At 40.9% G+C, this 15,453-nt stretch overlaps 1 protein-coding gene and 1 non-coding gene across 2 annotated transcripts in view; both read right to left on the bottom strand.

The window, feature by feature from the left end:
- Window positions 1-15,453, bottom strand: part of TEX14 (testis expressed 14, intercellular bridge forming factor) — a 183,886-nt gene that overhangs the window by 96,888 nt on the left and 71,545 nt on the right. The window contains exons 3-5 of the mRNA XM_044003986.1: window positions 9,794-9,908; window positions 6,284-6,449; window positions 1,696-1,832 (exon numbers count right to left, since the gene is read on the bottom strand). Of these exons, the coding sequence (XP_043859921.1) occupies window positions 1,696-1,832; window positions 6,284-6,449; window positions 9,794-9,908 (418 nt within the window). The remainder of the gene's footprint in view (window positions 1-1,695; window positions 1,833-6,283; window positions 6,450-9,793; window positions 9,909-15,453) is intronic.
- On the bottom strand, window positions 12,677-12,893 carry LOC122727192. Its single transcript, XR_006353130.1, has one exon. It is a non-coding gene; the product is annotated as a small nucleolar RNA U3 (small nucleolar RNA).

Below are 15,453 nucleotides of genomic sequence, written 5' to 3'. Positions count from 1 at the left end.
GTAATGACCTCTTCCCCCTCAGATCTCAGACAGCACTTTGCTTCACACATCTCTAATGTACTTATGTTTTTTAGATCACAGTTATTTTTGTATGGGTCCCACTCCTCCTCCTCCTCCTACACTGTATACTTTGTAAGATGCCAATAGCTATCTTATCTAAGCTTGGCATCTCTTCTAGGATCTAGTACAACAGATGCTTAAAAGATGTCTGTTGAATTGAATTCTTGGTTAGAGAACTAGCCGAGGTTCTTACAGTGCGGTGAATGGTTCAAACTCATGCAGGAAGTAAGAGGCAGAGCCAGGGCTATCACAAAATCTCCTAATTCCAATTCATGTTTGTTTGCCAACATACCATGATATGCTTCTTCATGTGTCTTGTCTCTCTGATTAGACTGTAAGCTCTCTTGAGGACAGAGACCAAGACTTATATTCCTTCACATTATCAGTTCACTGTCTTGCAATATTTTTGACACTAAAATCTGCTGAATGATTTCTGATGAATAATAAAGAAGAGGATTTGGAAAGGGGAAAAAAGGGCTGTTTTGGGCACGTACATGTTTCTAGATGGCAATATCCATGGAAATAGTACAGTTTTACTTTTGCACTTCCCTCATGGGTCAGGAAGTAGTAAAAGCTTTTGTCCACTTTCCATTTCAGGGTGAATGGCAAAGAAAATGGAAACAATGTATTATTGCTAGGAGGGCAGAGAACACAACACAGCGCTGCTCTAATATCCACATTTTGTAGCATGAATGTTTTGCCATGTCTGTGCACTGTCTCCTCGTTGTCCCTTTAAGATGCCACACTGTTCATAGCTCAGTCTGGTGGGGTTGGCTGGTGACTGCCATGGCCCTGACACTGTTGAGTAAGCTCTCCTGTATGCCTTTAAAGAAAACTGAAATGTCCTGTTCTGCACCAATATTCGTAGACTTCCCTGGAAATAAAACCCAAGCAGCTGAATTGAGTTCCTAATGACAATACTGCATTTATTTCAAGTGCAGCTGTCTCATAACCTCTGCTATCAAGAACACAGCCAGGGACCAAAAAATAATGGGAACAATAAAATAATGTCTGACCACATTTTAACCTCATGGAGGAGTTTAAACCAAGCTGTGAACAAAAAAAAGGGCATTTATTCATTCATTCATTCATTCAAGAAAGACTTATCAAATAACTGCATTAATTGAATTACTGTGACCTCAAGTATTCATTTTTTATTTGGATCTATTCTGGGCTCTGGACCTTTAACTTCATTGTAGGGAACTCCTGGTGAGGAAACTTTCTCTTCAAAAGCCAGACCTCGGATGCCCTGTAACCTTTAGTCTCAGTGTGTTTCTTGGGCACTAAGAGGTTCAGTAATTTGCCCAGCTAAGTGTCAGAGGGAAGACTTAACTCTGCGTCTTCTTTCAAGGCTGACTCTGTAAGTGCCTTTTCACTATATCGTATCAGAAATAATTTCCCTCTCCCCCCCAACCAAAAAAAGTACAAACACACAGAAATCTTAGAACAGAACTAGTTTACATGGAATGGTAAAGGGAGAAGGCTTGCCTTGCTGGACAAATCTGGTAATTTGGCAGGGTGGCAGCTATTACGACCAAATGGACATTACCTCTCTGTCTGACCATTATGGTTTAACAATCAGATAGCTGGCCACTTATGTCCCTGGTTGGGCTTCTTAGATAGAAGGGCACTTACCCATGTATCAGGCTGCCAAATCTGGATGGGCTACTGATGAGTCTCTGTGGAGAGTCAATCCTCTTCAGCAGATCATAAGAAAATCCCTGAATTATTGCCTGCATATGAGAGGCACAGCGGTGCATGAACTCCAACATCTGTAATAAATGATGCATAAACTCTTAATATCAGGTACCTACACATCCAGCCAATCAAATATTTGAGGAATGGGGAGGGGGAAGACTGAGAAAGAAGACCTACAACAGGGGGTTGGCTTCTAAGTACAGAGGCCCTGGACAGTGTTGAAAAAAGAGAAATTTTTTCAAACAGAAACTGTGTGGTTCAAATCTTAGAAGCTGAGCTGGGTCTCAGGTCCAGCTTTTAGCCCAGTCTGGAGAGGAATAATGAGGGCAGAAATCCCAAACCCAAGGAAGGGGAACCTATAATTCTGCCTTTCTATAATAACAGAATTTTCTAGCTGGCTGAAAGGGGCTCAATCCAGTAGCATCTACTGTTGCTCAGACCCAAACCCAGTCCAAAAACTTGCAGAACTCAGAGTAGGGAGCAGCAATCATACTTTGCCTAGATCAGAACACTTAGGAAAAACTAAAGTTTGAAAGATCCCAAACTGTACCTGAGATCCTGAAATAACACAAAACACTTAAAACTCCAAGAAAGCAGCCCAGATCTTCCTTCCAGGAGTGCAACAAAGCCCAGCCCTAACCTCAAAGCTGAAATCAGGAAGTAGACTAGAAGAATGAACAAACCAAAAAAGAACCCTATCATAAAAAGATATGGTGACAGGAAAGCTCAAGATACAAACAGAAAAGAGTGACTCCAAAACATCTATAAGCAAAGAGTCAAAGAAAAACCTATCTTGCTCACAATTCAACTAGAATTCCTGACAGAGTTCATGAGCCAAGAATTTAAGAGTTAAAAATGTTTTTATAAATGAAATGAGAGGGGGCAGCTAGGTGGCACAGTGGATAAAGCACCGGCCTGGATTCAGGAGAACCTGAGTTCAAATTTGACCTTAGACATGTGACATTTACTAGCTGTGTGACCCTGGGCAAGTCACTTAACCCCCACTGCCCTGCCAAAATAATGAAATAATGAAATGAGAGAGTTTAAGGAAAAAATCAGAAAAGAAATGGAGCCATTGAAAAGGAAATTAATAACAGCACAAGAGATACAAAATCTTGCCCAAGCAACAAAAAATTAGAAAATTAGAAAAGACCAAATCGAAGCCAATGACTCTGTGAGGCAAAAATAAATATTAAAACAAAGCTAAGGGGGCAGCTAGGTGGCACAGTGGATAAAAGCACTGGACCCTGGATTCAAGAGGACCTCAGTTCAAATTTGATCTTAGACATGTGACATTTACTAGCTGTGTGACCCCGGACAAGTTACTTAATCCTCATTGCCCAGCCCCAAACAAACAAAAACAAAGTTAAAAGACTGAAAAAAAAGAGAAGAAAATCTAGGGAGTCTCATAGTTAGAACAATTTAATAGTAAAACATAACAAAGAGAAAAAAATTAAGAATCATTCAATTACCATGCCACAATTGTAAAAAAAGAGTCTAGACATAATACTTTTTAAAACTCTTAAAACTGCCCATATCTTTTTTTTTTTTTTTGACGGGGCAATGGGGGTTAAGTGACTTACCAAGGGTCACACAGCTAGTAAGTGTCAAGTGTCTGAGGCCGGATTTGAACTCAGGTACTCCTGAATCCAGGGCCAGTGCTTTATCCACTGCGCCACCTAGCCGCCCCTAAACTGCCTGTATCTTTAAGAACTAGGGGCAAAGTAGAAAGAATCCATCAGTCACTTCTTAAGAGACCATAAAATGAAACCTCCCAGGTATATCATAGATAAAATCAAGAGCTCTCAGGTCAAAAATAAAATACTCTAAGAAGACAGAAACAAAGATTTCAAGAATTCACGCAAGATTTAGCAGCCACTGCTCTAAAGTAATGGAGAGTTTGTAAGATGATATTCTAAAAGGTTAAGGATACAGGCTTATAACCAAGAATAACTTGCTCAGCAAAAGTGAGTATAATACTACATGGGGGAAAAGTTGCCAGTTAACAAAATAGAAGACTTCCAAGCATTTCTGATGACAAGAACAGAGCTTCAGGCAAACTCTGAAATTAGAATAGAGAAGTTAAGAAAAACATTAAAATGGCAACATGAACATAAAGGACTAAACAAGGATAAACTGCTTATATTCAAATATGAGGAACTAATACATTTGTCTCCTCTGAACCCAATCATCATCAGGGGTCATAGAAAGTCTAATTGGACAAGGCCTGGGAGTGGTTCTGTAATGTTTTCCTCCTCCAGTTCTAAATTCTCTCACTTCTCTCTACCACCCACTGAGAAGGTAAGAAAAACAAAGCCCATTACAAATATGTACAGGCATGCAAAACACTTTCCATTAGTCATGGAAAGAAGGAAAAGAGGGATGGAGGGAAGAAGGAAGGGAATAAAGGAAGAGAAAGAAAAAAGAGAGGAAGGAAGGAGTAAAGAAAGAAAAGAAATAAAATGATCAAAGTTACTAAGTCAGAGTTGATTATCTTTACAATATTGTTGTTAATGTGTAACCGCTGGTTCTGTTCATTTTACTTTGCATACCAGTCTTTCCAGGTTTTTCTGAAACCATCCTCTTTATCATTTCTTCTTTTTTTCAAGTGAGGCAATTGGGGTTAAGTGACTTGCCCAAGGTCACACAGCTAGTAAGTGTCAAGTGTCTAAGGTCCGATTTGAACTCAGGTCCTCCTGACTCCAGGGCCGGTGCTCTATCCACTGCGCCACCTAGCTGCCCCTTTATCATTTTTTTTTTTGGGGGGGGGGGTGAGGCAATTGAGGTTAAGTGATTTGCCCAGGGTCACACAGCTAATAAGTGTTAAGTGTCTGAGGCTGGATTTAAACTCAGGTACTCCTGACTCCAGGGCCGGTGCTCTACCCACTGCGCCACCTAGCTGCCCTCCTTTATCATTTCTTACAGCACAATATTCTATCACACTGATATACCATAACTTGTTCAGCCATTCACCAATTGATGGATATCCCCATAGTTTCCAATTCTTTGCTACCACAAAAAGAGCTGCTATAAATATTTTTGTAAATGAGTTCTATTTCCTTTTTCTTTGATCTCTTTGGGGGGGGGTTTCTGTTATGTCTTGATGATCCTAAAAAAAGAATGGAAAGAGAGAAGAGGAATACACTGGGATGTGGGGTAAGGGAAAGGAAGGTTAGGAAAAATCATTTCATATAATCCGGAGTACTGGGGCAGCTAGGTGGCACTTGCCCTGGATTAAGGAGGACCTGAGTTCAAATCTGGCCTCAGACACTTGACATTTACTAGCTGTGTGACCCTGGGCAAGTCACTTAACCCTCATTGCCCTGCAAAAAACAAACAAAAAACACCCCAAAAAACAACATATAATCAATCTGGAGCAAGTAGACATCTGTAAAACAAGGAGGAGAGAATGGTGGGGAGAGGTTGACACTGAACCTTATTCATCTGAACTGGTCAAAGGCGGGAAGAATACACACACACACACACACACACACACACACACACACACACACACACACCATAAACATACATTTCATTTAACAGGGAAATAGGAGGGAAAAGAAAAAGGTGGGAGAGGGAATTAGAGTGAGGATAGGTTAAAGGAGGGATTAGTTCTAAGCAAAACAAACTAAAGATGTACAAAAATATTTATAGCTCTTTTTGAGGTGGCAAAGAAAGGTAATCTGAAGGAATGCCCATAAATTTATGATTGAATGAATCAGTTATGGTATACTGATGTGATGGAATTCTAAGAAATGAAGGACATAGTAACTATAATTTTAAAAATTAATATCTGGTAAAGCACCGGCCCTGGATTCAGGAGTACCTGAGTTCAAATCCGGCCTCAGACACTTGACACTTACTAGCTGTGTGACCCTGGGCAAGTCACTTAACCCTCATTGCCCTGCAAAATAAATAAATAAATTAATTAATATCTAGGGGGCAGCTAGGTGGCGCAGTGAATAGAACACTGGCCCTGGAGTCAGGAGGACCTGAGTTCAAATCTGGCCTCAGACACTTGACACTTACTAGCTGTGTGACCCTGGGCAAGTCACTTAACCCCAATTGCCTCATCAAAAAAAAAAAATTAATGTCTAGCATTTATACAGTGCTTTAAGGAATGCAAAGCTACACACACACACACACACACACACACACACACACACACACTAATTTGATTCTCACAACCACCATGTACAATAGATGCTATTACTATCTTCTTTTTATAAATGAGAAAACTGATGTTGAGAGAGGATAAGCGACTTCTGTAGGATCACACAGCTAATTAAGTGTACAAGATAGGATTTGAACTCAGGTTTTCCTGGCTGCAAATCCAACACTCTATCCATTCTATTAGGGCCTCAATTGTATTATAGATATTTTTTAAAATTATTGTAATGATTTATCTTAAACACCTTCATTTCTTTTGAATCAAAACCCTGAATGGATTTTGTAACTGAAAATTTAATCAAGCTCAGGGCTGCTTCCTAGAAAGCACCTGCCTCATTCTGGGGTACAGCCTTACCGCTGTGCTTCTCTCCTTCCCTGCAGACAATGCCCAGCTCTGAGGTTTTTTGCCATCTTCATCATGGAGTCTCAGGTCACCACCTGCATCCAACAATTTGCTGAGGATCCACTGATTGCCTGAAAATGCTGCTGCATGAACAGGTGTACTTCCATCAAAGCAGCGACTAAGGAACATTAGACCAAATGTTAGACCAGAGACAGCAAGTAGAAACTCTTTCCCCCACAGCAAACTGCAAATGGGATGAGCCTTTGAATGCTACTGGCTAGTTTTCCAAGTTTTCAAAATCCACAAATACAGAAAGCTCAAAAAACAGAGGCCCTTTACATCCATGGTCAGTCACAGAGCACATTAGCGGCAGGGGTGAAGCTAGAACTCAGAGCTACAAATTCTGAAGTAGGTGTTCTTTGAACAAACCTAGTCTGCACTACATCTCTGTGATAGACCTCAGTTCATTATTCTGCTAACTAATGTGGTTTAAAAAAAATCCAAAAACATGTTTAGGGTTGAAAGAAAGATACTGCCACATTGGCAGTTTTTACTACCCTTTTCTCTGCACTTTACATTTAGAGACTTAGGGCCTGAGTCTCAGAGAAGTGACCTACCTAGGGCCCCACAGCGTTTAAACTCAACCATTACGTTTTTTGTTTTTTTATTTATTCAACCATTGTTTTGCTGTTGCTGTTAACTCATTTCAGTCATGTACAACTCTTTGTGACCTCATTTGGGGTTTTCTTGGCAAGGATACTAGTTTGCCATTTCTTCTTCAGTTCATTTTACAGATGAGGAAACAAAGGCAAACGGGGTTAAATGACTTATCCAGGGTCACACATACAGTAAGTATTTGAGACCAAATTTGAATTCAGGTCTTCCTGACCCTAGTCCTGGTATTCTATCCATCCATTGTGTCATCCCTATTGCCCCATAATGTACAGATAGAACACTGGTCTGAAAGGCCTGGTGGTATGGGCTAACCCTGGGACACCAAGAAATGTGGGGACAAAATAGATGAAATTAAGCTTCTTTCTTTTCCTTTTTTTTGCAGGGCAATGAGGGTTATATGACTTGCCCAGGGTCATACAGCTAGTAAGTGTCAAGTGTCTGAGGCCAGATTTGAACTCAGGTCCTCCTGACTCCTGGGCTGGTACTTTATCCACTGAGCCACCTAGCTGCCCCCTTAAGCTTATTTCAATAAAATAATTTGCCATGTGTAACAAGTAATTCAACAAGTGTTTATTAATTGCTTACTATATGCCTGGTACCATGCTAAGAACTAGGAGATACAAAGACAAAAGTGAAACAGTCTCTGACCTCAAGGACCTTACATTCTAAAAGGGGACCTTAATATTCTAATAGGGAACCTAAGTTTACTATTCAAAGATGAATAAGTTCATATTAAATAATTTAGAGTGAAATTATTACTGGCATAAATTCAAATTATGTAGCTAATCAGAAAACAGATTTTGGAAACATTGGTTTAGTCAAGACCACTGGCCTGCACACTTTTTAGTCATGCACCAAGTTGAAAAACAGCTGTGAGCACAAATCCCCAATATATGCATATTTATTTGTAAATTACTTAGAGAAGTGCAGCCTAACAAGTAGAGAGCTGGTCCTGAAGCCAGGAAGAATGGGACTCATGATCTGCCTCTGATACACGGTGGCCGTGACATATCACGTAACCTCTGTGCCTTAAATCTACAAGTGGCAGAGAACATACTGCTTTGGCAGCATCTCCTCAAACCTATATATCTCCATATTAATGGGGTCACAGATGTAGGCCCTATCTATATCAACGCTTCACTGTGTGACTTTGGGCAAGTCACTTAACCTCTTTGTGCCTCAGTTTCCCAGACTGGAAAATAAGGGTTGGACTATACATGGCTCTGAAATCTTTTCCAGGTACAGCTATGGCCCATCTTACACAGGCACACTACTGTGAGCCTACCTTCTACTCCGTCCAACCCAAAACAAAAATGCAGGTGGGATGAGCAAGGCTCAGACAATACTCTTTTTTTTTTTTTTAAGTGAGGCAATTGGGGTTAAGTGACTTGTCCAGGGTCACACAGCTAGTAAGTGTTAAGTGTCTGAGGCCGAATTTGAACTCAGGTACTCCTGACTCCAGGGCCGGTGCTCTATCCACTGCGCCATCTAGCTGCCCCAGAGCCTACTCTCTTAAAGGTTTCATTTGCCAGTCATAAATAAGGTGATTTCTAGGTCATGCTGGCAATAAGTGGGGAGAATTTTCCCAATGGCATCTAAACAGCAGAGATATTTTTGAGAACCTGGATAAGTTATAATTGCTCAAAAGGAGAGGTTGCCCATGTGCTGTAGGTGGTAGACTAGGGGAGTACTAGCAGAGAATGGGTGAAGTGTGGATGTGGTTGTATTGTAAACCAGCCCCACAATTAACTATTACTGGAAGAATGCAGTTAGAGCCATTTTTCCATCCTCCAACAGAGCAATCATGTAATTTCTACAAGCATTCTTTACAAGGCCCCCACTTTGGAGACTACTAGCTTAAAATCATCTTTATCATGTAATTTTATACTATGTATAAATAACTGTATTATTGCTCAGTGTGGCTTTTTCTTCTAAGTAAAAGGCAGGGATTGGATTCGATGATCTCTGGTTCTTTCCAGCTCTGAATTCTATGATCTCTATGATCCAGTTCTATACAAATGCTGATATTATATCATGTATAATATATACATAACTAGGTGATGCTCTGGAGGCCACTCTGATTCTAAGAATTTCTGAACTATTGTCAGAAATCCAAGCAGAAATATCTCACCCAATCTGTTCCTAGAAAAAAAAAATCTAGTCAGATTTAAAACTTGAGGGCCTGAGGGGCAGCTAGGTGGTGCAGTGGATAGAGCACTGGCCCTGGATTCAGGAGGACCTGAGTTCAAATGTGGCCTCAGACACTTGACACTTATTAGCTGTGTGACCCTGGGCAAGTCACTTAACCCCAATTGCCCAGCAAAAACCCACAAAAAACAAACTTAAGGATTTGAATTTTGCTCTCAAGTTTCATTAATTCTAAGGAATGAAGAATTATTTTTTAGTGAAAATTGAACTCCAAAAATGAATCCAGAAAGGCATTATCATACTAAATTGTTGGTTGTAAACGGTGACTTGCATTCTCTCTAAAGAAGAGACTAAGTAAATTAATTATAAATAAAACTTTTTAACTAGGTAATAAAACTTTTTAAAAAACAGATTTTAATGTATTGATAAAAATGTGCAAATGATAATGTTAATTACAAATGTCTCATCTATTCATAAAGCCATTCAAATAGGCCTAGAAGGGCTTATCTCAATTAGACAGTTTTGATGGGAGTTTAGTAAAACTTATTATTCTTAATATTAAAAATATTTCATAATTCAAACTAGCTTCCACCAGTTAAGATTACTAATACTATTTTCTAACAACATGATTTCCCAAAGATCTAAGGTATCTTTAGAGACTATTGGCAATCGTTTGCAACATAACTGCAAGATACTTACTGATTTGGGTCTGATCCATAATCTACCAGGACATCAACTAATTTGGGAAGACCTAATAATGCTGCAGTGAAAAGCGCTGTCTGGCCCAGGGAATTCACAGTGTCAACATAAATTCCTGCAAAGTAAATGGGAAGAATGAATGAAGGCAAGTTTCACGAATTGTTCTTTTGCCACTCAGCTATAATTTTAAAGTTTTAAATCAATCTTGTCTTGTGTATAGTGGGATTCAAGTTTTATTCATCTTTATAACTTTCCTTCATCATCTTAGTAAAAAGTTGAACAAAGGTAAACAAGAATGAAGCTGAATTTAGCATGTAAAATGTGTTACATTTCCATCATGAAAGCTTTTAAAGTCTCTCCCCTATAGTGTCATACATTAATTAAAATGAAATCATTAAAAACATGGTAATTTTTTAAAAAAAAGCTCCACAGACAAAAAAATCTTCCTTAAGAAAAAAGAAAGAAAGAAAGAAGGTATGCCTGAATGTCTTACACTGATGATTTTCTGAAAAGCAGGCCCAAAAGATCAAAATGCCAATGCTTATCAACTTTGGAATTCATGGTTAGAGAATGTATATTATTTTTTAAATTCAATTTTATTTTGTTTTCAGTTCCAGATTCCCTCCTTTTTCTCTCCTTCACTGAGAAGGCAAGAAAAATAAAAACCATTACATATATGCATAGAGAGGCAAAACAAATTAATGCACTGGCCATGTTCCAAGATAAAGATAGAAAAAAATATTCTTCAATTTGTACTGAGTGAATCAGTTCTCTTTCTGTAAATAGATGGGATATTTCATCAGTCTTTGGGAATCATGGTTGTTATTGAATATATATGTAATTTGGAAAGATTTAAGAGTTCTGTTTCCTGTGATATTTTGAAACATTTAGGTCTTATGGCTCTCGTGTATCAAGGCAGTGGTAACACTTTGGCTTGTTGTTAACAATTTTTACATCAAGGTTAGATAAAGTTAGAGTTAGATAAAGCTGTGTACAGCATGGAGCACTTATGTCATAAATTCTTTAAGGTTCAGGTAAATTATGATACCTTATTTTTGATATTCCTCTTATAGCCCTATTGCTAAGAAGATCAGAACCATAAGGTTTGAGCTAGTTTTTACTAGGTGAACTAGTTATGGGAAAAGTAAAATTTAAGAAACCATGCCAATCTGTACTGAGATCTATTTTGCAAGAGATTTTAACAGGAACTTCTGAGCAGTCTCAACAAGTAATCTGAAACCAGAGACATAAATCTACTACAAAGGTGCCCTGCAGACATCTTCCACATTGCCCCAAGAAGAGACGTTCCAGAGATGCAACATCTGAGGTCCAAGATGAACTTGCTAATTCAATGGACATTGAGAGTGAGATACTAAGATTACATGAGACTTGATATTGATGTGGGATGGAATTAATGTGATCAGATTGATCGTGAGGTGCCCCAAAAGAATTACAAGACTCAGTGACCCAGTTTCCCAAGTTTTATTGCAATACTGTGAGTGACCACAGGGAGAGAACCATAGAGGTGTCTCTCGAATAGGGAAAGAGAAGACAGTTATATTTATAGTATGGATAAATTGATTATCAGTCTCATTATAATAATCTCTACCTTAGGGAAGTACAAGGGAGGGCTTATCCTAATTTAAAGTTCCTGGGATCCTAGGCCACCCCCCAGGCATGTACCTTTTTCCTTGGAGGTGTGTTTTTGGGGTTTACTTGTCATAAAGTGAGCTGGGGACAAATCTGGCCTTTTCTGTGCATGTTACCTCAACTTGCCAAGGTCAGAGTGTCCCTATATTTTTCATTCCCAGGCCTAGTTTCTGGGTATTAACATTTATCAATTAGGATTTCTATAGCCTGTCTCTATGTTTTTGTTGTAGTTAGGGTCTCTGTGACCTGCCTCTTTATGTTCTTGTTATGAATGGTGATTAATGGAGATAATTAATAGGAGCCAGATCTCCAGGTACCAGTTAACAAGAACCTAGGCCCTGACTTGTATTGATAAAGGCCCAAGTCTTAAATTATCCATTAATCCCTTTCAGAGCTGGGGGTCTGTAAGTTATAGCCCCTCTTGGAGCTCAGATCTAAATTAGATCCCAGGTCTTAGGTTTTTCTGTTAACCCCTTTTTTACCTTCTGCATCAATATTAGCCAATGTTGTTAACCATGCTTGCCTTGGTACTTATTGGCATTTCTGCCTTGTATTGTATCTGTGTGTTCTTATCACTATGTGCCCCCTATACCCATCAGGCAAAGGGCAATCAGGGAACAACTCAGGAGATGAGCTGGAAAGGATGTAAGGGCAGCTTCAAGGACACACTGACCCCCCTGCAAGTCTCCATTAAATTAATTCTGTCTCAGGGGCAGCTGGCTGTAGAAGTAGATAAAGCTCTGGCCCTGGATTCAGGAGGACCTGAGTTCAAATCCGCCCTCAGATACTTGACACTAGCTGTGTGACCCTGGGCAAGTCACTTACCCCCAATTGCGTCACCAAAACAGTTTATTGTTGAAAAAAAGAAAAAAAGACTCATCTTCCTGAGTTCTCACCCAGGCCCAATACATCCTTTGCATCCCCTTTTGTACCTCCAAACTACTGGCAAGGCTTTCAATACATTTAACTCTATCCTTCCTTGATTTTTTAGCTCTCATTTTTCCCTTTTTTTTTTCTTTGTAGAGAAGGGGAAGGAAAAAAAACAATAAAAATTCAAATCCCAATGATTCTATTTTAAATATAAACAGAAAGTAAAGATGTCTGGTTCCCCCCCAACTATCTAAAGGAATAGATAATCCATAGTCAGGAAATTCAGAAAAATAATTAATGTCCCACAGCCTCAAACAAAACCTCAAAGTCTGATATTAAGACAGAACATAAGAGAGAAGGTGGGCCACTCAGCCTGCGTTCTCTTCCTCTCGCTCTACCCGAAAGCAGAGAAGAACGATCATCAATGGCAAGCGGCAGCTGCTAGCAAGCAGCACCACAAACCGGCTTCACGCTCAGAAGGGAACGCCACAGCTCCTCCTCGTGGTTACCTCCGTGCTACACTTTCAGCCACAATTCTCTAGTAACATACTATAGAAATGATCCCTGAAAGTATAGTCTTGACTCACAGCACCAACCTGGACCCACCACTACCAAACCCACGCTCCTTCCACTCATGGCCACCTTTCCACCCTCCACTGCCTTCACCCCAAACCCACCCGGCACCCAGAGACAGTCCACACCTCCTGTGTCCACGACCCCCTGCCCATACGTCCAAATGGTCAGTGACAGCCCCATCCCCCCAAGTGGAGCACCTCTGTCTGACTCCTTTGAGCCACACTCTTCCTCATCAACATATCCCCTCCCTCCAGCCAGGCACCTTGATGACTTGATGACTTCAAACACACACAATGACCTGTAACAAGCCCTTCTGAAGCACCCACTCTGAACAAGACTCTTGTTAGAACGTGGGTAGAAGGACCTGGACCCAAAACAACACAATCAATCAAGAAACTTTTGTTAAGTGCCTACTATGTGTCAGGTAGTTTTTAGAACCTAGGTGGAGATGCACAGAACAAAATCACCACAAAGCACACACAGAGTGTCGTTGAGAAGCTTCTACTTCTACAAGGGGAAAATGGAAACCCATGGAGCCCTGAGAATCCACTACACAGTGTAGAGAAGAGAGGATGAGATCACTACCAATTGGGGAAGTGGGGAAAGGCCTCTTGTGGACCCTGCACTTGGTCTGAGCCATGGTGAGAGCTTCGGCCTCCAATAGGCTGGACCAAATCAAGAGGGAGAGCATTCTAGGAGATGGAGAGGGGCCATGTGCAAAAGGCAGGGGGAGACACAGTTTTTGTGGCCAGGGAAGGTTGGGCAGGGATTTGTTTTGGCTGGAGAGTGGAATGCATGAGGGGAAGTCCTGGAAAGGGAGGCTGAGGTAAGACTGTTTGTGTCACACTAAACATGCCCCAAACTGGAATTTGTACTTGATGCTGGCAGTATTTGGGAGTCACTCAGGAAGCTGAGCCAGGGAGCAAGCAGTGGTTGGGCCTGGGACCTGGGGCCAAGTTGGGAGGCAGGGGCCTTGCTTCCATGGGCAGTTGTCTACACTGGGGAAGGCAACGTCTTGGAAGTATCACTGGGGAAGATGGACTGTACAGAAAACTAACCCAATGGTCCTGCTGTAGGAGGCAACAGGCAGTGCCCAGGAGGAGGAAGGTATAGGAAGGAGAGGGGCTTAGAGGGAGAGCCCAGATGTCATCTTGTGCTAACACCATGGTAGAGACCTGAGGAGATGGAGTGTGTGGTTGGAAGGGGAGGAGTAAGAATGTAGGTAGAGAGTTGTGTGTTGGAGGGGAAGGGAGTGATGGAAGCAGGGGTAGGAAAAAAGGGCCCATCATGTCTGGATTAAGGTAAATGAAAGAATGGGTGAGACAAAGACAGAGATGCTGGCTTCCATTTTTCCCTTATAGAAATAAAGCTTCTTAAAGACCGTGTGTGTGTGTGTGTGTGTGTGTGTGTGTGTGTGTGTGTGTGTGTGTGTGTCTTTGTTTCATGATGGTTTTGGACTGTGTATCTGTACCCCAATGCCTTGCCCAGTCATTCCTGCTGGTACCAACCACTCTTTTCCTCTCAAATACTACCCTGATACATCAGGTATCCATCCAGGCTGAATTTCATTTCTTGTTTCTCAGTCGTGACCTTGGAGATGAATTAATGGTAAAAAACTAATATGTTTGATATATCAATTGGCCTTGCTCATAATTTTCTCTTCATTCTTCCTACTTTTTTTTTCTTTTAAGAGTCTCATTGCCTATATACTATGGCTCTCTGAGAAAGGGAGACGAAAGGAATACTGGGCGAAATTTTGGTAATGTAAAAAACCCCAAACCACCCAAACAGATGGAAATGTCTTTGAATATGACTGGTTTTTACCTTAACCCTGCCATGACCCCAAACCCATTATTCTTTTTTTTTTTTTTTTTAGTGAGGCAATTGGGGTTAAGTGACTTGCCCAGGGTCACACAGCTAGTAAGTGTTAAGTGTCTGAGGCCAGATTTGAACTCAGGTCCTCCTGACTCCAGGGCTGGCGCTCTATCCACTGCGCCACCTAGATGCCCCTCAAGCCCATTCTTCTTTCAGAATAACCCTTCTGTTCAGTGAGTGGAAGGAGCTTACAGCCTCAGTGAGGCAGAGGTGCTTGACACTTTCCTTGGATGCAGCCACTGGCCCTAAAGCCTGCTCCTCTTCTTCCTGCTCTGCTCCTACCCACCCCCACTCCACCCCACCCCTTCCGTACCCAGGTAGCTTTTCCTTCTTGTTCCCATGTCCTATTGTTAGAGATGAACTACTGGTTGTTGTTACTGAGTGATGTTTGAGTTTTGGTGACCCCAACTGGGGTTTTCTGGTCCAAGATACTGGGAGTGGTTTGCCATTTCCTCCTCTAGCTCATTTTATAGATAATGACAGCTAATAAATGTCTGAGGCTAGGGGGCAGCTAGGTGGTGCAGTGGATAGAACACCAGCCCTGAATTCAGGAGGACCTGAGTTCAAATGTGGCCTCAGACACTTGACACTTACTAGCTGTGTGACCCTGGGCAAGTCACTTAACCCCAATTGTCTCACTTAAAAAAAAAAAAAAAAAAAAGTCTGAGGCTAGATTTGAAGTCAGGAAG

The sequence above is a fragment of the Dromiciops gliroides genome, chromosome 4 (genome assembly GCF_019393635.1).
Source record: "Dromiciops gliroides isolate mDroGli1 chromosome 4, mDroGli1.pri, whole genome shotgun sequence".
NCBI classification, from domain to species: Eukaryota; Metazoa; Chordata; class Mammalia; order Microbiotheria; family Microbiotheriidae; genus Dromiciops; species Dromiciops gliroides.
Note: the sequence above shows the minus strand (reverse complement) of the source record. Positions and strands in the feature narration are given on the sequence as shown.